This window comes from Podarcis filfolensis, assembly GCF_964270895.1.
Source record: "Podarcis filfolensis genome assembly, chromosome: Z".
Taxonomy (NCBI): domain Eukaryota; kingdom Metazoa; phylum Chordata; class Lepidosauria; order Squamata; family Lacertidae; genus Podarcis; species Podarcis filfolensis.
In genome coordinates, this window is record NC_139617.1 from 34,015,831 (window position 1) to 34,043,754 (window position 27,924).

The 27,924-nt window shown below is 43.9% G+C and overlaps 1 protein-coding gene and 1 long non-coding RNA gene across 2 annotated transcripts; one reads left to right on the plus strand and one right to left on the minus strand.

Annotated features, from left to right (window-relative positions):
- The first annotated feature begins 471 nt into the window (after positions 1-471).
- CRAT (carnitine O-acetyltransferase) lies at positions 472-27,773 on the plus strand. The gene is made up of 14 exons (XM_083596408.1): positions 472-772; positions 5,525-5,788; positions 10,088-10,206; positions 13,536-13,589; positions 15,004-15,169; positions 16,307-16,481; positions 17,485-17,663; positions 18,064-18,164; positions 19,634-19,753; positions 20,240-20,362; positions 21,315-21,450; positions 23,535-23,597; positions 24,435-24,572; positions 24,846-27,773. The coding sequence occupies exons 1-14, from the start codon at positions 746-748 to the stop codon at positions 25,059-25,061; spliced, it is 1,881 nt and encodes a 626-aa protein (XP_083452534.1). The 5' UTR covers positions 472-745; the 3' UTR covers positions 25,062-27,773.
- On the minus strand, positions 20,432-21,304 carry LOC310754614. Its single transcript, XR_014543926.1, has 2 exons — positions 21,225-21,304; positions 20,432-21,008 (listed from the first exon to the last, which is right to left on the minus strand). It is a non-coding gene; the product is annotated as an uncharacterized lncRNA (long non-coding RNA).
- Positions 27,774-27,924: the final 151 nt, after the last annotated feature.

Below are 27,924 nucleotides of genomic sequence, written 5' to 3' on the forward strand. Positions count from 1 at the left end.
GCTTTGGGGGAGCATTGCAGTAAAAACCTATTTGAAAATATTAATAATATTGTAGTAATAATAATAATAATAATAAATATAGCATGCATAACATCAAATATCTGTAGAATGCACCCCCTAAATTGGGTCAACTCTTGAGTAGAACTTAGCTGCAGACATTATTTTTCATTTATGATTAAATTAAAACCATCATAATATCTATGCAATTTACAGGGGGCACTATTTAGTGTTGCATCTGATGTTAAATTCTACTCAAGTGTATACCCACTGAAAATAATGGAAATAACTGACTGCAACTCAGCTGGATACACCCAAACGTGTGTGCATCTCAGATGTAAGTCTAGCTGTATTCATTAGGGCTTACTTCCAGGAAAGCATGCAGCATGCAACCAATAGTAAACTTCCCTTGCATGTAACACTTCGCAGCGGTTTCCCAAAATATGGGGGGCGGGGGGAGTGTGCCCAACCTGAAGATGGCGGAGCCTCTCCTGCTTCCTTACCCCTTTCTGTTTAGGGGGGTTGCTGCCCTTTCCAAAGATGGCTGCTTGCTAGCTCCTCCCCACAGCAGCTGCAAATTCTTGTTGCAGCTGCGGTGGTGGGTGCCTCTTGCTGGGCTACTGAAGTTGCACTCTGCAGCTCCCTGCCCTCTGCTCTCTCCAAGGCCAATAGCTCAGGACTTTGGCCTCGAGGCAGAGCTTCGACTCTTAAGCAGAAAAAAGGGGGTGGTGCAAACTTGTACAGTGCAATGCTTGCCTTCCTAGCGAGGAACATGGTAAGTGACTTTCTCTGCTGTCTTTGAATCTTTGGGGGTACAGCTGCGAGGAAAGGGCTCAGATTCTGTGGCTGGAAGAAGAGGGGGTTTTGGCGGGGGTGGGGTGCAGGGGTAGGTGGATTAGGGGGTCTGACTTCGGGGAAGATCCAGGGGCAGGGCTGTTGGAAGGAGGAAAGGAAGAATTAACTCGTGTCCTGTAACTCTTGTTGCTTGTTTTCTGGAGAAGGAACATTCTTGATTTCTCCCTCTCTAGTGGGTGTGTTTATTTGGCAGAGCACTCTTGGTCTCCAAGATATGTGTGGTTTTCTTTGGCAGATCATGTGAGGAAGGGGGCGAAGTTATGCAAACAGGAGAATCTTTTTTCTCTAATTTAAAAAGTACAGGAGGATTCTTAGCCAAAGAATGGGAGAAAACAAAGAGGCTCGTTTTCGGTTCTCTGAGTGGGGGGATTTGAACCCTGGTCTCTGGTTTCTAGTCCTCATTTAAACCCCACTACAACCCTGTGAGGCAGATTAGGCTGAGAGTGAGTGGCTGGCCCAAGGTCACCCAGTGGGTTTCATGGTCGAGTGGGGATTCGAACCCTGGTCTCCCAAGTCCTGATACTCTATCCACAACACCACACTGGCATATACAACACACATATATGTAATATTGTTGTTGTTAATAATAAAATGCTTATATAGCCCATTTTTAATATTCGAAGGACATCTCACACATGTTTGTGATAATGCTCACGACATTTGTAAGAGCTCAGTCTTTTAGTGTGGCAGTGCCTGTACTTTGGAACTCCCTGCCAATTGATATCAGGCAGGCACCTTCACCGTCCTCTTTTCAGCGCCTGCTAAAAACATTTAGGCGAGACCTACCCAGAGGTTTAGAAAGTTGGTGTGTTTTAATCCGTTTTCAGTCCATTGTTAACTTTTTGAAAGTCTTAAATTATAGAATCGTTCGTTTTTCTTAGTGATTGTTTTATCTTTTTTGTAAACTGCTCTGAGGTTTCTTACAATCATGCGGTGCATAAATTTAATGAAATAGTATAAATAAATAAATCTTGTAAAGTAGGCCTGTATTATCATGCAAAGCCAGTGTGCTAAAGTGGTTAGGTAAAGGTAAAGGGACCCCTGACCATTAGGTCCAGTTGTGGACGACACTGTGGTTGTGGTGCTCATTTCGCTTTACTGGCCGAGGGAGCAGGCGTATAGCTTCCGGGTCATGTGGCTGGCATGACTAAGCCGCTTCTGGCGAACCAGAGCAGCGCACCAAAATGCCATTTGCCTTCCCACCGGAGTGGTACCTATTTATCTACTTGCACTTTGACATGCTTTCGAACTGCTAGGTTGGCAGGAGCAAGGACCGAGCAATGGGAGCTTACCCCGTCGCGGGGATTCGAACTGCTGACCTTCTGATCGGCAAGCCCTAGGCTCAGTGGTTTAACCCACAGCGCCACTCGCGTCCCTCTTGCTGCAGTGGTTAGGGTGACAGATTAGGACCTAGGAGATCAGGGTTTAGATTTCTTACTTGGCCATGAAGCTCACTGGGTTTGACACCCTCTCAGAGAAGCCTAACTCACAGAGCTGCTGTGAATATAAAGCGTAGATTGGGGGGGGACGACCCATATATAATAGCTTGAGTTCCTTGGAGGAAAGACGAGGTGCAAATTTAATAATACGTTTTTAAACAAGAACATCACCCTTATAATTGCAGGTGATGGGGCAAGGTGTAAAAAAATCTTTTAAAATAATTTTAAAATAGTAAATGTTTAAAAAATTGCTTTTTTTATTAGAAAAATGTGCTAAAGTCTCTCCAAAATAACCTTAGCTTCATAGAAAATCTGAGTTGACTAGAAGGAAATGAATACAGCAGGTGTCTTTGGCATTAATTTTTAAAATGTTTGTTGAAGACTTTTCTATATTGTCAGACGTAACGTAGAGAAAAGCGAGAATGCAGCTCTCCCTGCTTGGCAGAATCTCGGCTATCAAAATGAATTTGTGGTCCAGGATGCTGTTTTTATTCTAATCAATTCCAATTGTAAATAATTCAAGCTGCTTCAAAGCATGGAAGAAGCATATTTCTAAATTCATCTGGAAGTGGGGAAATCCAAGACTTAAACATAAAATTGTGAAAGAGGAGGCGTTGCCCTGCCAGACCTGCTAATGTATTATGAGTCAGCCTGTTTGTGTTGGTTAAAATAATGGATTACATTGGATAATGCAGACATCCTGGACTTGGAAGGTCATGATTTAAAATTTGGCTGGCATGCATGTATTTGGTATGGGAAGGCGAAAATTTATAAAAGTTTTATGAATCATATTCTTAGGAGGAATCTGTATAGAGTTTGGGAGAAATATAAAAATCTGCAGGAAAGGAAAACACATTTATGGTTATCTCCTATCGAGGCTGTTACAATTAAGAGAGTTAATATGGCTAGAGAGTGGGAAACTTACAGGGAATTGCTGCACTTTACAGAGAGGGAAGCTAAACTGAAATCAATGGAAAATGTAAGGAGCCATGTTACAGATTGGTTACAATATCATCAGTTATATGAAATGTTTAAAATAGACAGGAAAAATGGTTTTTCAGACCAAAGCTCACAATTTGAAAAAGAACTTCTACAAAACAAAGAAAAACTTTTGTCTGAAACGTATAATCTGTTATTAGATTGCGAAACAAAAGACGAGCTTGTCAAAGCCTCTATGACACACTGGGCAACAGATATAGGGCAGAATACAGATTTTAACCTCTGGGAAAAACTTAGAAAAAGTGATTTGAAGTTTACAGAATGTTATTCTTTGAAGGAGAACTACTTGAAAATGATTTACAGATGGTATTTAACTCCAAGTAGGCTTGCTAAGATGTATAAGACTGAATAAGACTGAAAAATGCTGGAGATGGAAAGAGGTTGAAGGAACGTTCCTTCATATGTGGTGGACTTGTAAAAGGGTAAAAAAGTATTGGGAAATAATCCATAATGAATTGAAAAAACAGGTTTTAAAGTCCTTTTAAAAAAACAACAACCCCAGAGTTCTTTTTGTTGAGGATTATTCAGAGTGAAATTCCCAGGTGTCAAAAAAGGTTATTTATGTATGCTACTGCTGCAGCCCATGTTTTGTTGGCCCAAAAATGGAAAACGAGTGAGATCCCAACTAAAGAATGGCAACTTAAGCTAATAGAATATGTGAAGCTTGCAGACTTAACATACAGAATAAGAGAACAAGAACATACATTTAGAGAAGATTGGAAAAGGTTTATTGAATATATGGGGGGGGGAGTGTACACCTGAAAACATTGGCAACATTAAGATAAATTCAACAGTGTAAATAAGTTTTGATGGATGCAATAATGGAATACTGAATGGTTTAGTTTTTGTAAAATATGCAGAGATTTATGCTATGCAAAATGAACCATGGAAAGAGAAGAAGGGAAGTCATTGATATGTTAATGAAATATACTCTGAGTCCTGTAGTAACTTCATGCTCTTTATTGCAGCTTGTAAAACAGTCATTGAATTGCCCCCCAAACCTCAGGCTTTTATATACATTATTTACACAATGAGTCCAATCTGATTGGCTGATTCTGCTTCCCTCCTGGAGCCTGATTGGTCTTTTCCTGTAAGCCAATCAGATGTTGCATTCTAGGATCCTACTTGCCTATTGTTCTAGGATCCAAGCTTAGTACATAACAGTTAAGGATGCTTAAATGAATATTTTAAATTGTAAAACAGAAAATTAAATTAGAGAGAGAGAGAGAGAGAGAGAGAGAAAGTGACAAGTCTGTTACAGTTAACTGGTGATCTATGATTTTAAAAAAAATTATTGTGCATATATCTGTTGCGTACTGCTTTGATTTTTGTTCTAATGAAATTATGCTATTTATGTATTTTTTATAAATAAAGATAGGTTAAATTGTTTGTAAAGCACCACTGAAACATGCTGGTAGTCACAATGGTCTACGCTTCTAATCTCTTAAAAGTGATACATGACCTCCTTTCAGGCCCAGAGTTAAACACTACTGTATAAAAGAGGAATGTGGAAGAAAACTGAGGGCTGGCATTACTAAGGGCAAGATGTCCTATCTCCACTGTGGGAGACCATATGCCTCTGAATACCATTTGCTGGGGATCCCAGTTGGGGAGAGAGTTGCTGTTGTCTTTAGGTCCTGCTTCTGGTTGGGCACTATGAGAATAGCAGGCCAGACTATTTGGGCTTTGGAGGCCTGATTCAGCTGCGGGGTTCTTCTGGTGTCCTTACACATGCTATGCATTAGTGCAGGTTTCCCAGAGTCTGAAACCCTGTTTTGCCCAGTAACTAACCTCCCTGATCCTTAACTGTGAAGCAAGTCCCAGCTTATTCTGTTGAACTAGCTTCCAAATAAGCATGCACTGGAATGCACCCTTTGGCTTCAATGAAATGATCTTGCTCAGTTTCCTTGCACATATACAGAAAGATCTGCCTCTGGTCTCTGATGGCAAATTATCCAGTGAAAATGCCTCATGGCCAAAGGTTTTGGATTATGTTGCATCATGTCTCTGTTTAGTCAGGCAATATTTACTGAGAGGGTAATAAACCATTCCCACCTCCCATTATTTAGGGACAGAGTATGGTAAACCACTCTTTAGTGAGCCCTGTCTTGAAGTACAAAGGTGGACCACCTCAGTGAGGCCTGTGAAATGGGTGCATTTGGAGAGGGAGGCAGGTGCTTCCTCTTCTGCTATAAAGTAAGTGACCATATTTTTTTTTTCCTGCGGATTTTCAGGCAAAGCCATCAGGTTTGCTGAGGCCGGTGGCACTGAGGAAACTTCCGGGCCGGTACCTCGCCCACCAGGAGAGCTTGCCTCGCCTCCCCATCCCGCCTCTCCAGCAGACGTTGGACCGCTACTTGTCTGCGCTCCAGCCCATCATCAGCGAGGAGGAACTCAGCCACACCAGGGAGCTGGTGCAGGATTTTCTGAAACAGGGCGGTGTTGGGGAGAGGCTACAGAAAGGACTGGAGAGAAGAGCCCGGAAACATGAGAACTGGGTAGGTCACAGCTGGAGGAGGTCAAGACTGCTGTAGCAGGTGTGAAGGTGTTAAAGCTGTCATGTGGTCCCTTTTTCATCTGGGGAAGGCAGTTGTTGTTTTTATTATTGAAATTACTAAACATTTCTAGACCGCCCTTGATCCAAGGATCAAGGGGCGGTTTACAATATAAAAACAGAAAAATGCGTAACATAATAAGCAAAAACACACACACACAGTTTAAAAGGCCATTGATTGTTTAATTAGCCAGAAAAAGTAGGTAGGTAGAGACAGGTTTTCATAATACTATAAGTCGTGACATCCAGTGAAGTTTAATGATGGAAGTATGCAGGACAGAAAGAAGAGAATATTCTTATTCACACAGTGCAAGGTTAAACTTTGGAACTCCCAAAAGAGGCAGTGATGGCAACAACAACAACAACAAATTATTTATACCCTGCCCATCTGGTCGGGCCTCCTCAGCCACTCTGGACAGCTTCCAACAGTACATTAAAAACAATAAAACATCAAACATTAAAAACTTCCCTAAACAAGGCTGCCTTCAGATGTCTTCAAAAAGTCAGTTGTTTATTTCCTTGACATCTGATGGGAGGGCGTTCCTCAGGGCAGGCGCCACTACCGAGAAGGCCCTCTGCCTGGTTCCCTGTAACCTCACTTCTCACAGTGATGGAATCACCAGAAGGCTCTCGGTGCTGGACCTCAGTGTCCGGGCAGAACGATGGGGGTGGAGACGCTCCTTCAGGTATTCTGGGCCAAGGCCGTTTAGGGCTTTTTTTTCTCTTCTTTTCTTCTTTTTTTCTTTTAAACTGGAGATGGGTAGAATTGTGGGGGGAAATGATAGTTTTTATAGCAGTTCGGGCCCATACAAAACTGCACTGAGCGGCCTGCTGTGTAATGGTTAAACAGAGAAGGAGATGAGCCTTGCCTGGCTCACATTACAGATCTCCATGCCTATGTCCCCTTCCTAGCACACCATCCTCCCACCTAGGGGCTTTGTTGTACACTGCTGGTGCAATCAGGGCCTCTGGGCTGGGTGCTCAATGTCTTCTCCATCAGGGTAATAAATGGGCTCCAGGGCTCACTCTCTGCTTCTGAGTTAATTGCTACATGCTGCAAATGCCAGGGAGACAGCAAGGAACATGGGCAACGAGCAATAGATTAAGCAGCATTAAGCAGCAAATCACTAGTTCTCTGTGGCTGCTGTGCCCAGGGTCTGTTGCCCTACCAAGACCTCTTCCATGCACAGAACCCAACCCTTGTGGAACTTTGTGCCGTTTAGGGCTTTAAAGGTCAGCACCAACACTTTGAATTGTGCTCAGAAACAGTACTGGGAACCAGTTAGGTCTTTCAATGTACTGGGAGCCAATGTAAGCTACCAACTTGGATGGCTTCAAAAGAGGATAGGACTAAGTCATGTAGGATAAGGCTATCAATCGCTGCCAGCCATGATGAATCAAACAAACATTCAATCATTTTATTTGTATGCCAGCTATGCTCTGCCTCCAAAGAGGCAGCAATGCTTCTGAGTGCAAGTTGTTAGGAATCACAAGTGTCGGGAGAGTGTTGCTCTTGTATTCAGGTCCTGCTTATGGGCTTCCCTTTGGGGCGCCTTTTTCACCACTGAGAGAACAGGATGCTGGACTAGATGGGCCACTGGCCTGATCCATTATCTTATGTTCTTATAAGGAGGGGGAAATGGGGTGGGGGACCGACCATGGCTAGAGTTGTTAAGGTATACAGCACCCTTGTCCAGTTTGAAATGAAGTTGTGCAAATTGCATTAGAACCTAATGAGCACACACACACCCCTGCTCCGCTGGTAGAGATGTGAAAGCCCAGAAAAAAACTGGAAAATTGGGTGGGGGAATCACTTCCACCCTCCATACACACAAATTTTTGGACCCCACCCCCCACCCTGGTCTTTGGAAACAAAAACTATAAACCATTTTTCAAGGGGAGAGGCAAAATAGGCAGAAAGGGACAGTAGTTTCTCCACCCTGCAATTTTTCCGGGTTCTCCCCGCCCCCCCCCCCAGGTCTTCCCATCTTCATCTTCTAGGCCCTAATATGTTATCATCCCCTGTTCTTCCTCTCCAACCATTCTCTCTTTTTAAAAAGTTTTTATTAATACTTTTCAAATTTATACATTTCATTAGTTTTACAACCATTTTAACATTTCATGGTTTGACTTCCCCCGCTTTCTGCAGTTCCTTAAATTTATTTTTTTAATATCTTCTGCATATCCAAACTCATTTAATTTGCTCATTTAATTATCTACTTTAAATATATACTCGTATGAAACTGCAGGTTATTACAATAATCCTGCCAATGTTTACAATAATCCTGCCAATTTATCTGTAAATATTCAATAAACCATTTCCATTCTTTTATAAAATGTTTGTTATCTTGATTTCACCATTTCTGCATATTCCATAAGTTTTTGTATCCATTCTTCCTTTGTTGGTTCTTCTGCTTCTTTCCATTTTGGGGCAAGTAGCATTCTTGCTGCTGTAGTCGCATACATAAATAAAGTTCTATACAGTTTAGGTAATTCTGTCCCTATAATTCCCAAGAGAAAAGCTTCTGGGTTTTTTTTTACAAAGGTTATTTTAAACATCATTTTCAATTCATTATATATCATTTCCCAGTAAGCTTTAAGCTTACTGCAACACCACGACATATAATAAAAAGAACCTTCTTTCTCTTTACATTTCCAACACTTGTCAGTTTACTCAGTGTTAGATACAGCGGCATTGCTAGGCACTCAGCTGTCTGGTGCGGGGGTGGTGTCCTTAAGCCAGGGGCAGGGCGATCTGCCCATGGGGCTGGGCGAGCCTCTCTGACGCTTGGGGCCTCTCCAACACTTACCCCTCAGCTGTAGGGCAGCTGAGGAATAGGCAGTACAGTGGTACCTCGGGTTACAGACGCTTCAGGTTACAGACTCCGCTAACCCAGAAATAGTACCTTGGGTTAAGAACTTTGCTTCAGGATGAGAATAGGATGGCAGCAGGAGGCCCCATTAGCTAAAGTGGTACCTCAGGTTAAGAACAGTTTCAGGTTAAGAACAGACCTCCAGAACTAATTAAGTTCTTAACCCCAGGTACCACTGTAGGCAGACGCAAGTACCACGCTGCCGTTTCAGGCAGCATGGAACCTGCAGGCACCTAAGCCACCATGTCACTCCTAAAAAGTTTCGTGAGCCCTATTTTTTTTTAAAAAAATCTCATTTTGTCACAAACACCCCTCAGTGATGCCACCTGTGGTGGGCTGCACCCCCGTTCCTCCACCTCTGGTTAGATACCAATGATAAATCATTTTCATATCATTTTCTCTCATACTATAACATGCTGTAAATTTTATATCCATATTCCACAATTGTTCCCATGCCTCCATGTCTATATTATGACTGATACCTTTTGCCCAGTGCATCATTGAGGATTTTGCTTCCTCGTCCTTTGTTTCCCATTCCAATAATATTTTATACCTTTTAGACAACACTTTTACATTACATTCCAACAGGTCTCTCTCCAGTTGTGATCTTTGTTCCCCAAACCCTCATATCCTATCTTTCTTAAATACTTCATTCAAATGATGATATTGTAACCATGCTGTTAATTTCCTTGATAATTCCTTAAATTGTTTTAATTTATACTCTCCTCCCTCTTGTTTTAATAAATTTCTGTAAATTGCCCACCCTTCTATCATAATCTTTTTCTCATAATGTGTGTGTTTGTGTGTGTCTACATGTGTGTGAAACACAAGCAAAATGTCAGGAATCGGCAAAAAAAAAAATACATTGCCAATTCTCTTAGAACACTAATAAAAAAATTTAAGTAGAACTCTAAAGGAATGAACCCCTCCCCCACCAGTAGCAATCTATATATACTAGAAAAACTCAGTAAAGACATAAAAACTGTGTTATACTTAGAAAAGACATTCTTATCATTTCCAGTTCAGGCAAAACATGCTGGGCTTCTGGGTTGAGGACTGAGGCCCATATTGTATGGAAAAACCTGCCTGTTCTATTTTCCATTCTGCAGCTAGATTAGCCTGTAGCCAATATTCAAGCTTATAAGGATCCTTGGCATCTCCAAAAGTCTTGTTCACACAGGGTATCAAGGGAAGTGGAGCGGTGCCAGCTAGCCCCACCCATGGAATTTTTGTCCATCCGGGGCACACTATGGCAGGGTGGGGCTAGCCGGCAACGATTCCCACCCATGCACTGATAACAACACGTTGAGTGAAACACCCTACTCCCAAATGGCATTGGGCTAATGATACCTTCTCTGTTCTCATCCCAGCTTTCTGACTGGTGGCTGAAAACCGCGTATCTAGAGTATCGGCTGCCTGTGGTGGTACATTCCAGTCCTGGAGTAGTTTTGCCCAAACAGGATTTTCTGGATCGGCAAGGGCAGCTAAGGTAATTGTGACCACATTGGAGGTTCAGGTTCCAAGATGCGTTTGAAAATAGGATGCTGATTTAATTATGCATTGTGAACTCTTATCACAGAATACCAGCTACTGAAAGGTAACGGTGGTAGTAAGGCTCCATGGCCTGCTTTCGGGCTCCCTGAAAGATGCTGGTTGGCAAACACAGAATTTTGGGCTGGGATTCCTGTGATTTTAGCTGGGATTCCTATATTGCAAGGGGTTCACCTAGATGACCCTTTGGATCCCTTCAAACTCTACAGTTCTATGATTCTGTGGTTTACTCAGCAGGTCTCTTCCTTAATGTGGCCTCAGCTTAAAGTTTGGAAGCCAACACTGTTCCTATCTTTAACCAAGAACCCTCCACAGCATACATTTGAAGCTGTATCCTACCACTTTAAACAGTTGTAGTTTCGTCCAAGGAATCCTGGAAACTGTGGTTTGTTCAGGATGCTGAGAGTTGTTAGGATGAAGCTTCATGGAGGATGATCAGCTTGTCTGCAGAAAGCAGGTACACTCCAGAGGTGAGACATGGGTGGCGCTGTGGTCTAAACCATTGAGCCTCTTGGGCTTGCCAATTAGAAGGTCAGCAGTTCAAATCCCCGCGATAGGGTGAGGTCCCGTTGCTCTGTCCCAGCACCTGCCAACACAGGCCACTCAAAGCGACATACCAGAAAAACCCACCACATACATACATTAAAACCAGGATGGGTGCGTAGTGGGGAAAACACATTAAAAACCACAGCCAAAGGCCTAGTTAAAAAGCAGTGATTTTGCCTGGCACCTGAAGATATGGCGCCAGGTGAGCCTCCTATGGAGGAGGCACACAAAGAAGGGGTTCAGATGACGGTTACAAGGACTGGGTCAGTTCATATGGGGAGACATAGTCTGTAAGGTATGGGGTCCTGAACCACATGAGGCTTTATAGGTCAAAACCAGCACTTGGGCCAGGAAACTAATTGGTAGCCAGTGCAGCCAGGTCAGGATTGGTGTTATATGCTCAAAACATCCTGCCCTGGTGAGCAACCTGGTGACCGAATTATGCACCAGCTGAAGTTTCCGAACTGTCTTTAAAGGCAGTTCCGGCTATAACACAATGTACTTTAAATATCACATACACCCCCGCCCGGCTGCTTTGCAATCCCATATCAATGTTCCTCTATGCATGTGCACACAGACACACACACACACTCATTTCCTTTTTATTTTTGGCACACAGTATCACACTTTTTGGGGCTGGGTACGCAGACTTAACTTTGCAGATTCAGTGTCAAGGGGAAGGGAAACCTGAGCTCACAGTCTGTGGAGGTGGAATGTTTCAGGGTGTAGATGAAAGTGCGGGAGCAATTAACCAAAGGTGAGACTGGAATGAAATGCAACAGGGCAGCTTCTCTGGGTATAGCAGGATGGAATATATATTTAATTGCACCTTTGCCCCAGAGATCTGTGTTGTCCTTTCCCTGTAAGGACGCCTTGACCTTTGTACAGGATCACCTTTCCCACACTTCCCCCATCAGCCTCTGTTCACCTTTCATCTTTTCTCCTGCTGTGTTTATAAATACTGCCCAATCAGAGAAAAGAGCAAGGACCAGTGGAATAAAAGATCCTTTGCCTCTTTGTGTTGACACTCCAGTGTCTAAGGCTGCCTGCCCTGGGTAAATCTGCCCCCAGGGTTCAGCCCCAGAACGTACTGAACCCTGATGCTCAATCCCAAATAAATTAATGAAGAGAGGAGCAGTGATACTTAAAAAAAAAAATCTGTAGATGTTTAGCCCAAATGGCATATTGTGTTTATTTGAAAGTAAGTAAAGCTTGACCTCTCAGTCTTAGGCCTTTCTGCTTGTAAGTAAGTCCTGGCTGAGTTCAGTGGTGATTTGTTTGCTAGTTCAGAACTCTTTCCACCTGCAGGATAGGTGTTGCAATTCAGCAGGTTATTGAGGTAACCCAGGTGGCTGTGGATGTTGCTGCTTTTGATTGCATCAGTGAAGGCAGTTGATAGTCCTAAAACCAGGTGTGGCAAACATCTGGGCTGGGGGCCAAATTTGGCCCTCCAAATCTCTTTATGAGGCCCTTGAGACTCCCCCTCAGCCACACACACCCCTCCAGGCTGCTACTCTCTCCTCCCCACTCCCCTTGAGCGCAGCTGCTTACCTGGAATGTGTTGCGGAACTGTCACAATGCCTCTCTTATTCCTGGATGGAGGGTGGAGGGATGTTATTTGTGTGTGTATTCTGGGTTGTGTATGTATTCTGGGTTGGGTTCAGCTGCATTTCATTTGTGGTAGGCACATGCAAATTAATTTCTGTCAACTTTTGTCGGTCTAATCTAAGTATGGCGTTGGATATAGCCTTCTGACTTAGAATCATAGAGTTGGAAGAGACCACAAGGGCCATCGAGTCCAACCCCCTGCCAAGCAGGAAACACTTTATTGTGGCTAGAACATAGTCTCCTGGGGGGAAAACAGTCACATCTGTTGCTCTGCCCACTTTCTTCTCTCGCTCCACCCACCCCTAGCATGTGGCCCCTGGAAGGTAACCCATGGCAGAATGTGGCCCTCTGGCTGAAAATGGCTCCTGTTCTCTCTTTTTTGTACCTTTATCTTATATTCTAATAAAAAATAAATGGATTCGAACTCTTTGTAAATCTGTTGATAGCTGTTTAAAGCTGCCTCTTTTGCTAAAGAGTAATAGTTTTATCTGTTAAGATAATTGCCCTCCATTTTTGTAGATCCTCTCAGATAAGGCTCCTTGGATTTTTTCTTTTCTTTAAATGTTATTTCATTGTAGGAATTCAGAGGGGAAACCACTGTGTGTGTTTATGGGGAGGTGCATTTTGATCAGAAAGAAATCTAAACTGAACCATGCTGGGTTTTTACATAGAATCACAGAATCATAGAGTTAGAAGAGACCCCGAGGGTCATCTAGTCCAACCTCCAGCAATGTAGGACTCTCAACTGCAACATACAGATAGCCATTCAACCCCTGCTTAAAATCCTCCAAGGAAGGAGATTCCCCCACCTCTCTTGGGAATCTGCTCCATTGTCGAACAGCTATTACATGTGGGGAGTTGTGTCACTCCATCCCCACTGACCATCATGCAGCTGCGTTCAGACATGCAGCAGGCACACCCACCCAGCAGGACCTGAAAAATGGGACAGTTTTATCGTGTGAATCTATGGAATGTATAAACTAGACTGGGATTCCAGATGTTTTTAAGTATAAGGCCGCTGGCTGAGGATCTGCATAAGGTAAGAGCTCTTGCACTCCTGCTGTTTAATCTGTGTTACATCTCCATTTCCCCACTGCTTTCTGGTTTTTGCAGGTTTGCTGCGAAGCTGATTGAGGGGGCTTTGGACTTCAAAACCATGATTGACAAGTGAGTTGCCTCTTCTTTCTCGCCCACCCTCCCAGTGGTTCACTCCCCCCCATCCCTCCCTCCTCTCCTTTTCCTTTCCTTCTGTGCCCTTTAGATTGTAAGTCTGAGGGCAGAGGCTGTCTTATAACTAATCGCCATCAGCCACCCTGGGAGCTGTTTTTTAGCTGAAGAGTGCTGGGTCACCATGTTTTAAATAAATATATGTTCGTATTGCAGCATCTGTATGCGTGATGCTTAGGTACAAAAGGGCAGATCTCTGCCCCACAATTCAGACTTCAGCAGGAGAGTAAACAACAAAAGAAAACAGGATAGCAATACACTGTTATTTTCAGTAGTACGTATTTCAGCTCTGTTAGAGTTTTAGTCTTAATCTATTTGGCTACAGGCAAGACTTAATTCTGAATATATCAGGAGTATTCAAATCCTCCCTCAGCCATGAAGCTCACTGGATGTGGCCTTGGGCCAGTCACTGCCTCTCAGCAGCGGGTGGACTTTGGTAATCTTTTGTAACATGGTGCCCTTTGCGAGGGGGTGGACTTTGGTAATCTTTTGTAACACGGTGCCCTTTGCGAGGGCAAAATTTGGCACTTCCAAATGGATCTTCTCAGTTATGGATTTTGTGGCCCCTCGACTTGGCACCCTGCCTGCACTGCCCTAAATTTGGTGCTGCTCTCAGCCTAACCTCCCTCACAAGGTTGTTGTGGGAATTACATGAGGAGGGGAAGAACCATGTAGTTCACCTTGAGCGCCTTGGAGAAAAAGATGGGGGGGATGCAATAAATAATCCCCGACTGTCTTATACACACTAAGGCTTGTTCACACATTACACAGAACATGGGTACACAATGTCTCCACATAGGTACAAGTTTTTGTGCAAAAGAGGGTACACTTGTTGAATTGTGCAGCTCAAATGTTTGCGTACACAGATTGTACACTCATTTAATGTTACAGGTGAATAACTGTAGTAGTGTACAACTCAACTGTTTGTGGACGCAGATTGTACACTTGCTGAATGTAACATGTGAACACTCCTGCAGACACACACACACACACACACACACCTTTGTCTGATCTGTTGAAATTTGAAACGGCCTCCCTGAGTCAATTGCCCTGATTTCAAGAACAGAGCAATAGTGATGTTTTTTTCTTGACCCGAGTTCCCCATCCCTGTGACAAAACTGAATGTTTGATTGTGGAGCTGTGCCTGGCTCCACAAAACAGCCTCCCAGGAAGGCCATCCTACAGCAGCTTTGTACAGGGAGGTTTTCAGTGTTTCAGGTTATTTGTGTTTTGATATTTTGGTGGAAGCTGTGCAGACCAGAGCGGCTGGGCAACCCAGTCAGACAGACAGCATATCATCATCTTCAACAACAACAATTTTGAATCTTCTTTCTCTTCATTGTTCCTTGACCAGTGAGACACTTCCTGTGGAATACCTGGGTGGGAAACCCCTCTGCATGAACCAATACTACCAGATCCTCTCTTCCTGCCGTATCCCCGGCCCCAAACGGGACTCTGTTGTGAATTACGCAAAAGGAAAGAAGCCTTCAACGCATATCACTGTAGTCCACAACTTCCAGGTATGCAGGCAACTCTCAGTTAAGCTGAAGTTTCGGGACTAGACCACATGCACCTTTTTTCTTCACATTCCCTGTGCCATCTCTGTATAAAGGTGGGGTAGGCATATGGTTGCTGGAGGGTTTTGTTTAGTTCACATTTTTAAATAAGTTCACACAAGCAGCCTAATAAGCAGGTTGAAATGCCCTTACTAGTTTCTGCACACGTCTGAGTTTTGTGATGCACTTTACTACTCCAAAAACAATAATGAAAATAAGAATGCAAGAAGAGCCCTGATGAATGAGGCTAGTGGCCCATCTAGTCCAGCATCCTAGCAGTAGCAACATGATGCCCATTATGGGAAACTCGGTAGCAGGATTCAAGCACAAGAGCAACACTCTCCCTTCCTGTGGTTCCCAGCATTGCTGTCTCCAACCATAGAGGCAGAGAATAACCACCTGTGACTGGGAGCCATTGATATATGCAACAAATTTGTCTACTCTTTAAAGCCATCCAAGTTGGTGGCCATCTCTACCTTCATGTGGGAGAATATTCCATAGCGCAGCTTTATTTATTTACTACTTCTGCGCTTCATCTTAAGGTCCCAGGTTACAGCATTAAAACAAAATATTAAAAACAATTAAAAATAACTTACCTTCACATAAGTAAGGTGGGTCTTAAAACTGTACACCTCAAGTGTCAAAAGCCAAGGCAAAGAAAAGCATATTTATTCCATCATTTGCCGGAAGCTGTGTAATGAAGGTGCCAGGTGCACCTCTGATGGGAGGAGTTCCACAGCTTAGGGGCTGCCACAGAGAAGGCCCTTTCTTGGGGTACTGACACTCCCAAGCCTTTAAGTAAAAGGAACCACCAAGAGGGTCCCTTCTATTGATCTCAGCATCCAAGAGGGTCTGTAGGGAAGGAGGCGGTCTTTCAGATGCTTGGGAGTATGCACTGTGTGAAGGACTTCCTTTTATCTGTCCTCCAATATTCAGCTTCACTGGATGTCCTCAAGTTCAAGTGTAAGGGGGAAACGCGTCAGCCATTTGATGGACCAAGTTCAGCATTTTATGTGTGTGATCCTCACTTGCTCTATTTTGAATGAATAAATATGAGTGCCAGGCACCAGACTCTCCTCTCCTCTCCTCCCCTCTTCCCAGTTCTTTGAGCTGGATGTCTACAGCAGCGACGGCAGCCCCCTGACGACTGACCAGATATTTATTCAGCTGGAGAAGATCTGGAACACCTCCCTCCAAACGAACAAGGAGCCAATTGGGATCCTGACCACCAACCATCGCAACAGCTGGGCCAAGGCCTACAATAACCTCATCAAGGGTCAGTCTTTTGAAATGGTACCCGTGCCATTGAACTGGCTGCCTTACCCTTGTGGAAGGAGATGCCAGACTGGGGACGGGGAGTGTACCTCCCTAGCAGGTGGGGGTGAAGGTTGAAATTTGGCCCAGCCTCCTTCCCACTTCCCAGAACAATATGCAAGCCCAAACACAGTTATCCTTGAAAACATGTCCATCTCAGGGTTTGTTGATGCAGTTCTCCAACTGCATAAGGTGGACAATAAAATATTTTTGTGGTTCCCCATGGCTCAGATGCAGGGTGCATATTCACCAGGAACTGGGCATTTAGTATTGTGGGCCTAATTTTATGCAGCTCCCTTCCAGTCAAGGTAAGACAGGCCCTCTCTTCCTGTTGAACTTCCAACCCCTACTTTTTTTATTCCAATGGGCATTTTTGTTGAGGTTCAATTTTTTTCATTTCAGTGGATTTATATTGTTATATTGTATTTTTGTAAACCACGGAGAGATTCTTGTAGTCAAGTGGTATATAAATTGTTTAAATACAATAAATTTCTTAACCACCATTGGGTACCCGGGTGGATTAACACAATAAAAACAATTCCAACCTAAATTAGTTTGTTCTTTCTTGTATTTTATGTTGAAAAGTGTGTGTGTGTGTGTGCGCGCGCGCACACACACACACACACACTCCCAACCATAAAAATGTAAAAACAATCCCATATATAACCAATGATACAGACATTTAAAAACAATTCCATATATAAAAATAGTTGAAAATAGCTCTGATACTACCAAGAGATGGACTGTAAAATGCATACGCTAAAATGTGCACTAATAAGAGCTCTATTGGTTTTTTAAATTATTTTTAAAAAGCATGCAGAATTGCATTGTATTAGGGAAATTTACTTGCAAAAAGAAAAAGTGTATATTAAGACAAAATTATAAACGGTTATTGAATGCACATGGAGAAATGTGTGGTAAAATGTTTTGCACCATTTCTGGTCCCCCCCGACTTTTTTCTCCAGACAAAACCAACAAAGAGTCTGTGCGTTCAATTGAAAAGAGTATCTTCACTGTCTGCCTGGATGCACCAATGCCCCGTGTCTCAGACGATATCTACAGGAGCCGTGTGGCTGCCCAGATGTTGCACGGTGGGGGTAGTCGCTGGAACAGTGGGAACCGCTGGTTTGATAAAACGCTTCAGGTGGGTGCTGGGATGTGTGGCTAAAGTGCAATAGAATTATTTCCTACAGCAGTTCCATGAAGGTTTAGAACTCTGTTTTAGCTTCACTGTAGGGAGACATCAGGGATGAAGTTCCACCACTGAGACAGCTCTTCCCTTAAATAGCTCCCCTTCCATACCTATCCATCCATCCATCTATCTATCATCTAACTATCTATCATCTATCTATCTATCTATTTATTATCTTCTATCAAAGGTGTGCGTCAGGCTGAACTTTTTCTATGGTTTATTACTGTAGATCATGGCATAAATAAAGGTTGGCATAACATAATATGAAAAAAGATCCCCATTATGAGCTTCCTTGCCCCTCATCTCTGGCTTGTTCAGCCCTTCTCTCACTGTCTCAAAAATTGCTTTGCAGTTTATCGTGGCCGAGGATGGCTCCTGTGGTTTGGTGTACGAACATGCTCCCTCGGAGGGTCCCCCTATTGTCGCCCTACTAGATCATGTTGTGAACTATACGTAAGTTTCTGTTGTTTCTCTGTGAATGTGATCCTTTCTCCTCCTGGGAATGTAAGTGGCTGTGCCCATGATGGATTGTTCATGATAATACTTATCTTTTATATCATGGGTTCCCAGTGGTCTGCAAGCTGCATTCAGGTGGTCCATGGCATACTTGTGGATTTCTAGCCAAAGACAGGAGACGGCACATGTATCACATTAAGTGTTCATACTCATTTTTAACTCTGGCTATTGCTTCTGTTATGTCCAGTAAGCCCTTAACTTACATGGGGATTACGTTCCAGGAATCGCACCTGAAGTCAAAAGCGCATATAGCCTACCTGCTTTCCACCCCCTTAATTTTTTTAATTGCCGAGCACATAAAGCTGAATGCACACAAGTTAAATGCATATAAGATGCGGGCTTACTGTACCAGTATCTCGTCGCATTACAGTTTGGAATTCTATGGAATTCAGATTGCAGTAAACTGTGATGTATAAGAAATCAAAGAAGCAATAAATATACAATTAAAAATCATTCAGCATCTAGTGTGTAGGCAGAAAAAAAATAATTAAGAGGTCTGCCAGGACCCTCATCAGTTTTCAAGTGGTCCATGGGGGGGTGCGAGTTTGGGATCCACTGTTTTATATAATGCACATATATTACTTCATGCCAGCAGTGGCTTTGGCCACCCCACAGCCACAGCCACACAAGCCTGCAGGAGACCTGCTGTATAAACTTACATGTACGAACACCCACCAAGACTGTGCATAGCCTCCCATTCCTCATGTGTGCAGATGGGGATACACTCAACAGATGACCAGGCCTCTGGGCATGGTGGAAAGGTTTAAACCTTTTCACCCTCTCCAGCTCTGTGTTTATTTTATTTTTATTTTATAAATCTTTTTTAGCCATTACTCTCCATATTTGTTAGATCTTGAGGGGGTGTTTTCAGAGGACCACTTCAGCCTTCAGGGCTGATGTTCACTACCCCTGCCTTACACCAGCCCTGTAAGGTGAATGAATATTATTCCCACAAATGGGCCTGCAGCAAAATGTTGCAGCATACACATAAAAACAGCTCTTCTGTTTATGGAGTGCCAGGGAGCCATGCCATTTTCAGGACATTATAAGTTGTAAGGGGCATGAACAAGACATGTTGTTCTCTCCCCCTGCCTTCCATTGTCATACCATTAAAATCCCAATTAAAACCTAAATGCATAGGTAAACAGGACCATCTTTGCCTGGTGCCTAATATTGATGGTGCCAAGTGCACCTCACAGGGGAAGGCAATGCTCAGCCAGAGAGCCACCACTGATAAGACCTTGTTCTTTTTGCCACATTCCACGCCTCCCTTGGAGGGGGCACATGAAGCAGGGCCTTATGCATCCAGGATCCTGTTCTTTGCTGTGTTGTATAGGATGTGATGCTCATAACTGAAAACACCACCTTCTGTTCTTAACATCTCTTTGGTGGTGGTTCTTTGGTAGAAAGAAACCAGAATTGGTGAGATCTCCCATGGTTCCCTTGCCGATGCCTAAGAAACTCCGGTTTAACATCACCCCAGAAGTGAAGAATGATATCGAGAAAGCGAAACAGAACCTTAACATGTGAGTTATCCATGGGGCACAATAGGAGTTTTCCAGAGGAGACAGGTTCAGGAATGAACAAGAGGAAAAAGACTTCCCCAGAGTCATGCCAACACAGGATGGAGACTGGCTATCTCAGCTTCCACTTAAAGCAAATATGAAGAGGGGGAAATCAAGTTTCTAGTTCCTGTGAGGGGCTGTTTAGAATCTTGAAGATCTTTTCATTGGGCTCAGAGTAATTATCTTTTTTGTTGCTGTTGCATGCGGTAGCACAGACGTGGGGCAGAAAGAAGTAATCTGCAGTCTCTTAAAGGGCCGGTCATTCTCCTACTCCTCTTAAGTTAAATGTGTAGCAGGCAGGAAGCATTGAGTTAAATGTGTAGCAGGCAGGAAGCACTGGAGCAGTAGCTGATGGAGATACCAGCAGGGATATTGCCAGAAACATCTAGCTCTCCCGCCTATTGATAAACATCTCAAGAAAGCACGTCTTCCTCTGTCCTTCTGCAGCCTGGTGCAAGACTTGGATATCAGTGCAATTGTCTTCCACCAGTTTGGGAAGAATTTCCCCAAGTCGGAAAAGATCAGTCCAGATGCTTTTATCCAGATTGCTTTGCAGCTGGCCTACTACAGGTAGGTGACAGGGAAGGGGACAGGTGCTCTACTTTACTTTCTAGTAGCAATCAGAACATTCACAACAACTTTCTTGGGTCTGCTTGACAGTTTATGCAGTCTGAACATACTGAAACCAGGGTTAGGGAAAAATTTTCAGCCCAAAGGCTGCATTCCTTCCGGGAGGCCGCATGCTGGGGGGAAAGTGGGAGAGCGACAAATGATAAGTTTACCTTAGTGTAGTACTTAGTGTAATAGTGTAGTGTAACACACTCATTACCCTCTAACAAGGCAAGCAAGGACTGTTATCAGATGTCAAGGACACATTCTAGGCACATCAGAACTCATGGATAGTGCAAAGCAAGGCATTGGGTGTGGTCTGGGGAGAATACCAAGGGCCAGAGAGAGAGGGCTGGAGGGCTACTTTCCTGGCTTAGAGCCAGCGGGTTCCAAATTCCATAGAGGAATGTTTTCCCAATTTCTGAGGCATCCTTCGGTCCCGCACCCCAAGGCATTCAGTTTTAAATTCAGGAGGGGTTCCCTCCTCTAGGAGGAACTCGCCTCCTGTGTCCCTGCAAGGTGCACTGCTTTGGAAGGAGCAGGGGTTCATTCAGAGATGCGACAGGCAGCTGCAGAGACCCAAAGGTTCTGTGAAACTCCTTGCCCCCTGCAAAAAGAAAGGCACAAGAATAAGCGGTAATGATATTTGAAAGGCCTCAAATTGAAACCTTCTTGAGAACTTCCAGCAAAGGAGACTAATGGGACCCCAGTAATTGTGGGGTATTCAAAAATACCTGTAAAAGGACCCTCTCTGACAGGCTGCTGTGAGAATAGGATGCTGGAACTAGATGGGTCCCCTTCGGCCTGATCTAGCAGGGCTCACCTGATGTGCGTTCTCTCAAATTCTTCAGAGAGTCATTTCTGATCTGCTGGCTGTTTCTTCTGCTTGTCTTTCCTGTCAACCTCCTCCTAGGATGTATGGGGAGGCCTGTTCCACCTATGAGAGTGCCTCACTCCGGATGTTCCGCCTGGGCCGGACAGACACGATCCGTTCTGCCTCTGTAGATTCTCTCAAGTTTGTGAAAGCCATGGATGATTCTGGCAAGCAGGTGGGAAAAGCGGATTCCTTTGCTGCCCATATTGACCCTTAGATGGCTTCCCCCCTCCCCATGGAGAGGAAGAGGGAAGTTCCCCATTGCATGAGAGCCTTATGAATAAAGGCTTCATTTGTTAAAAGAAGATCTGTCAGCCAGCCAGTGATAACACAGGTAGCAGTTAGAACTACCATAGAGACTGTTGTCCTTGGCAACCAGAGCAGCCCAAATGTGATCATAGAGAGGAGAAGTCCTGCTTCATGGTTACCAAAGGAAGTGAAACCCCTAAGGGTGCAGCAGAGGCCCAGAAACTGTTCTGCTGGAACATACCTGTTCTCCTTGCTATTTTTATGAAAACGTTAATGTTTCATATTCAGTATACCGTATCTTTGTTTTTCATTGTAAGCTGCTTTGTATATTATATTAATAGAAAATTGAGATATGGCTATTAAAACTAAGAGAGGCAGCAGCAGTCCAAGCCCCACTTACCTGGGAGTAATCCACACTTAATTCAGTAGGTCCTACTTCTGTGTAAACATGGTTAGGATCGCACAATAAACATCTTTTATTCACCACATATCAATCACCGAAACAATCTTAGCTTGAGATTGGCGATATGACAGACAACGAGCAATGGGACAGCCCATGTTACCCAAAGACCATTTGAGCTTTAAAGGGTCTGGGGAGAGGTTTCCTGTGATGACCCTTTTTACTGGAAAAATAATACTCTTGATGAAGAACAGTCAGCACAGATGTGTGAAAAGTTACCTTGGCTACCAGGCCAAGTTCAGGGTGTTGCTGCTAACCTATAAGGCACTATACTGCTTAGGACCAGGTTACTGTACTTCAGAGGTTACCAGCAGGAGAAGCTCTCCTGTAGACCACAGTAACCTACTTGGTATATAAAGGATTATCCCTTTATATACCCAGTAGGTCACTGTGGTCTGCAGGAGAGCTTCTCCTGCTATTTTAAAAGACCTCAGAAGCTTGCTGTGCAGTAACTCGGAGCAGGGCCTTCAGTGTGGTTGCCCCTGTTCTGTGGAATGAAATTCCTGACAATATATGACAGGTTCCCACTATCTGCTCATTCTGGGAACCATTTAAGATACTTTTTTTTCAACAAGCTCCCCCTAGCAGATGTTCTCATTTTGCTGGAGAAGAGTGGAAGAGTGAAGAAGAGCAGAAAGGAGAGTGTGCCCAGGCAGGGAGAAGGATAAATAGCTACACCCTCTTCCTGTCAGGGCACAAGGGGAGTGTTCTCACAGAGTTCTCCCTAGCAAATTTACAGGAACACTCTGCGAGCCTCAATCCTTTTGTGCACCTCTGCTGTGGGTATCCATTCTGTTTGTTTAAAAAATAAAAACCTTCAAAGTGGTTTTCCAAAAATAATAAAACAATAGAATTATCAGTAAGAAAAATGAACAATAATATTAGACTCTGAAAAAGTTAAAATAACAATAGACTAAAAACAGTTTGAAACTTGCATTGACTTTCTAAATATATTGGTAAAGGGACCCCTGACCATTAGGTACATTCATGACCAACTCTGGGGTTGCGGCGCTCATCTCACTTTATTGGATGAGGGAGCCAGCGTACAGCTTCCAGGTCATGTGGCCAGCATGACTAAGCCGCTTCTGGCGAACCAGAGCAGCGCACAGAAACACCGTTTACCTTCCCGCTGGAACGGTACCTATTTATCTACTTGCACTTTGACGTGCTTTTGAATTGCTAGGTTGGCAGGAGCAGGGCCCGAGCAACGGGAGCTCACCCCGTTGTGGGATTCAAACCACCAACCTTCTGATCGGCAAGTCCTAGGCTTTGTGGTTTAACCCACAGCGCCACCCATGGCCCTCTAAATATCTTGGTAGGCGTGTCTAAACAAAAATGTTTTTAGCATGCACCGAAAAGAGTGCAGTGGAGGCACCTGCCTGATGTCAGTAGGCAGGGAGTTCCAAAGTTTAGGTGCTGCCACAATAGAAGATTGAGTTCTTACAAATGCAGAATGGAAAATAAATTAAAGAGTTGGAACTCTTGTTAGGCAGGTGGGCTGTTGAAATGGAGTAGTTTTCGGCAGCTGTTCTTTCTCATTCCTCCCTCAGGATCTGGAGAAGGTGGAACTACTGAGACAAGCCGCCCAGGCTCATCGTGCCTACACTGACATGGTAAGTTCCTATAATGCCCCATTTGCCTTAATGAGCCACCCTTCATTGATACAGAGCAGATTCTCTGGTGCGCCAATAGGTGCCTAGAAGGAAGGATTTTCAGTGTGTCACAGCAGGAGTCTTGCCCGCTAGTGAGCTTGCAATTACTTCCATAAAACAAGAAAACAACAAAGGAAAAACATAGGACCACCTCCTATGAGATCCATAAGGTGGGTGAGGATCCATCTATATGCCCATTGCTGAGTGGACACCCAAACCAATTCACACATTGTTCAGGAGGTTGGTGCAGATCAGGACCAACTTTTACTGGATTCCCTTCATATCCCTACTTGGTACCAAGTTATCCAGGAGAGAGCCTTCTCCCCTGCCCCAATTTAGACCAACTAGCCCACTTTAACTGTCAGAGAAAGCCCTTGTGGCCATGCCTGTCCTGCAGAAATCTGTCTGGTAGCGTCTACTCTGCAGTGGCACCCACCTCGTGGAAGGCACCTGAATTCCACCAATTGCTGGAAATCTATTTGCCCAGATAGCCCCCACCTGCTGATGTTTTACTATCCCTTTTTCAAAAATCTATTTAAAGTATTTACCAGGGTTCAAATTCCCCCACTTGGCCATGAAGATCCTCAGGTGACCTCTCAAGATTGTTGTGGGAATTAAACGAGGAGGGGGAGAACTACCTTAAGCTCCTTGGAGAAAGTATGGGATAAAAATGCAGTGCAGTAAAATAAAATAAAATAAAATAAAAAATTGGGTGCTATAGCTGTATCTGGCTGCAGAGAGAGCATTGCTGCCCATTGTTTGTTGCATTTTTGCAATGCGTTTCTTTCAACCCTTTAGGCAATTAGAGGGGACGCAATAGATCGCCACCTCCTGGGGCTGAAGCTCCAGGCCATTGAGGACCTTGTCAGCATGCCCGAACTGTTTATGGATACTGCGTATGCTGTTGCCATGCACTTCAAGCTCTCCACCAGCCAGGTAAACAGCAGCTCGCCTGACTAATCAAGGAGGGGACATGTGGACTTGTTGAATTAAACTAAATAACCTTAGTTAGATTTTGAATAAAAGTGCAGCTAATTGTTACTGTTTTGAATTTTACTGTGTTATGATCTTTCGTGGGTTGTGCAAGCCGCTATTCTGAATGCTTTTTATGGGGGGGGGGTGTTCTGGTGGAACCAAGCGGGATGGTGTCCTGAAAGAGCCTGGGGACCACTGATACAAATGAATATGTCTCCTCCCCCTCCTCTGTAGGTCCCCGCAAAGACTGACTGCGTAATGTGTTTCGGCCCAGTGGTCCCAGACGGCTACGGGATCTGCTACAACCCCATGGACGAACATATCAACTTTGCCATCTCGGCCTTCAACAGTTGCGCCGAAACGAATGCAGCCCGGATGGCACATTACCTAGAGAAGGCCCTCTTGGACATGCAGCTGCTCCTCAAATCGAACCCCAGGTCTAAACTTTAAAGGTGGGGGGAGTTGCGGTTTAAAGCCTTGGAGGCTCCAAAATCCAGACAGTTGCACAAAGGCTTCAGCTGCAGGGAGTGTCTTACATCCCTGATCTCCATGGAGCGAGGCCTGTTTGTGGTTCTAGGACTGCTAGGCCAAAAAACAAACAAAGCTAAAATAAAAATATGTTTGGTTTTTGTTTTGAAAGGAGCTTGGAACAGACAGACTTTATCCTGTGATCATGAAGTGCCTTATTGCTTCCCCAGAATTGGGGGGGATGGGTTTTTCTTCTTGTCATACCTGTGTTTTGTTTTTGCTGTGAAAACAAGAATATAGGAATGGCAGCCTGCTTCCCACCTCAGACAAGTCCAGAGGGCAGGCAGGGAATTCCTGCTTCCCTGTAGACCAGGGGTAGTCAACCTTTTTTTACCTACCGCCCACTAATGCATCTTTCTTGATGGTAAAATTTCCTTACTGCCCACCAGCTATCTATGGAAGGAGGATTCAGCTTGTGCTGTAGAACCCCCTCCCTCCCACCTAGAATCCTGAAACACCCACTAGTGGGCGGCAGGGACCAGGTTGACAACCCCTTCTGTAGACACTGAGAAGGAACTGAAATTAACTTGAGGCTGCCTCTGGATCTGTCACCAGCTGCGTTTCCTCATGGCCTCTTCATAGAACTATAGTTGGAAGGATCGTCCAGTCCAGCCCCCCTGGGTTCGGTCCGGCAGCTCTGTGCCAATCCTGTGTGCTTGGGGTGGTTTGCTTTATGATGGGGAGGTGGGCTTCTCAAACCAAGGAAATATGGTCGCCTTTCTACTTTGCTGCTAGCTTGGAGAGGGGATCGTTGCAGTGTAGCTTTATCTGTTTTCTATGCCCTCAACACCCATCCACAGCTCAGATCTCCGTTTTGTGTTTGCTTGGGTTTTTTAATATCCTTGTGTGTTTTGGGAATCCATCAGGAAGGGAGCACCCCCTGCTGTAACAAGTTCCTATCCCCTGCAGATCCACCCATTTTATTGTTTGATAATAAAGCACTCTTCGCTGTTGAAGAAGTAGGTGTTCTGGCCATTTTCACTGTAGATTGCCGACACCTCACCCCACCTGACACAGAAGTATGCAAAGATCAAGCAGTCTAAAGGATTTGCTGGGTCTTGGTAAAATCTACGAGAAACTGGTGAGAAGTCAAGTAGTCGGGGAGAAAGGATGGGGCCTGGCTAGAAGTAAGAATCTGCCGGGGGGGGGGTGTCTCCAACAACCCTGTTCTATCCTCTCTCTTTTTGGAAACTCTTGATACTATGGCAGGGCTGGGAAACGTGCAGCCCTCCAGATGACTTATAGCACCTTAGAGACGAAAAAGTTTCATTATAATAAGAGATTTTTGTGGACTATGGTCCATTTCAACTGCAGAAGATGCAGGTTAGCAAGCATTATGTACCCATTTGCACACAAACCACAAGCGCCTGCTTGCCAGTTCAGTCTTCCCCTGCATCTGATTGAACTGTGGTCCAGGAAGCTTATGCCAAAATAAACATGTTAAATTTGTAATTGCTGAGATGACTTTTGTGGTTGTTACTTGATCTCTCAAATCTGGCTCAGGTGTGGAATTGGCACCAAACTTTTTGCCTTGATAAGATTTTTAGAACAGGCATGAGGAACCTGTGACCCTTTGGGTGTTTTTGGACACATGGCCAGGGGTGATGGGAGTTGAAAGTCCAACATCTTGGGGGGGGAGGGGCACTTCCAGGTTGCCCATCCCTGTTTTTAAAGGCAAAATAGCAAGTCCAAACACAGGCCATATGCCAAGTTCTGAATAAATTCCTATCACTTTGGGCATGAGAAGAGAAACATTAGAGGCAGCAGCACAGAGTTGTGCTCTTAAAGGCTTAAGCCCACTCAAGTCTGTATTGGATTTGTGCCAAAGAGATCTGCGTCGTTTCCCTTATAGAATACCATTTTCTGCTGTCAATGTGTTCAAGAGGCATCTTGGCAGTCATGAGGACTAGCCACTGGCTTTTATGGAGGTTGAGATTAAAGAAAATCCTCCTGTTTTACAAGTGCCTTATATTGCCCACTCCTAGGGAGAAAGGGAGATTGTGTTAATGTAGGACTGTTTACATGTTGCCATGTGTTTCCCCATTTTAAACTGTATTTGGTATGTTTGTGGTTTTAATGGTTTTAACCTCATCACTTCTTTGAAGCTTACAGTGCCTAGATTCAGGTGTTAAATATATTTTTTTTAAAAACCAACCCTGATATTTATACATCAGTGTTCTATGTAAAATTATTGAAAGTGGAGAGAGCATGAACAGAAGTCTAGGTTTTGAATCTTACCTTAGCCGTGAATGTCCCTGCAATCTTAGTTCAGGCCTACCTGATGGGTTGTTCATTTCTAAGGATTGTCGAGATGTACTTTGAGCTCTCAAGAGCTAAACAATTACATTTTGAATTGCCAAACTACTTAATGTGTGCTGGTTTCCCATCACTTATGGTATTAAAAAGATAAAATCTTCATTGCCCAAGCTGTTCAGCAGTAGCTTCTAGCATACTGGAATGTTAGAACAGGTGCTTTCTCAAAGCACTGCAGAATCTTTGGTGCATGTAATTTTATAATGCTTCTGATGAATGTTTGCATGATCTGCTTGTAAATTGTAATATATGTATGGATGGGCCTAAAAATGCTCACTGGTATTGTGTGTAAACTTAACCCAATTAAAACTGAAATTTTAAGCTGTTTGTTTCTGCATACTGGTACTGAAGATGGTGTATTTTCTTCACTTGTGCTTAGCAAAAAAGTGAAACATTACTGTAAATGCTTAGAATGTAGGTGCATTATTAGACACAAGGAAAGCTAGCTTCCTCCTCTCTGTGCTGGCTGACA

Bases quoted from the DNA above. Each gene is read 5' to 3' on its own strand.
- CRAT (XM_083596408.1), top strand. From the start codon at position 746: ATGCTTGCCTTCCTAGCGAGGAACATG. The intron at 20,363-21,314 runs GTAGGTGACAGG...ACCTCCTCCTAG, and splicing joins TTGCAGCTGGCCTACTACAG to GATGTATGGGGAGGCCTGTT. The intron at 21,451-23,534 runs GTGGGAAAAGCG...TTCCTCCCTCAG, and splicing joins TGGATGATTCTGGCAAGCAG to GATCTGGAGAAGGTGGAACT.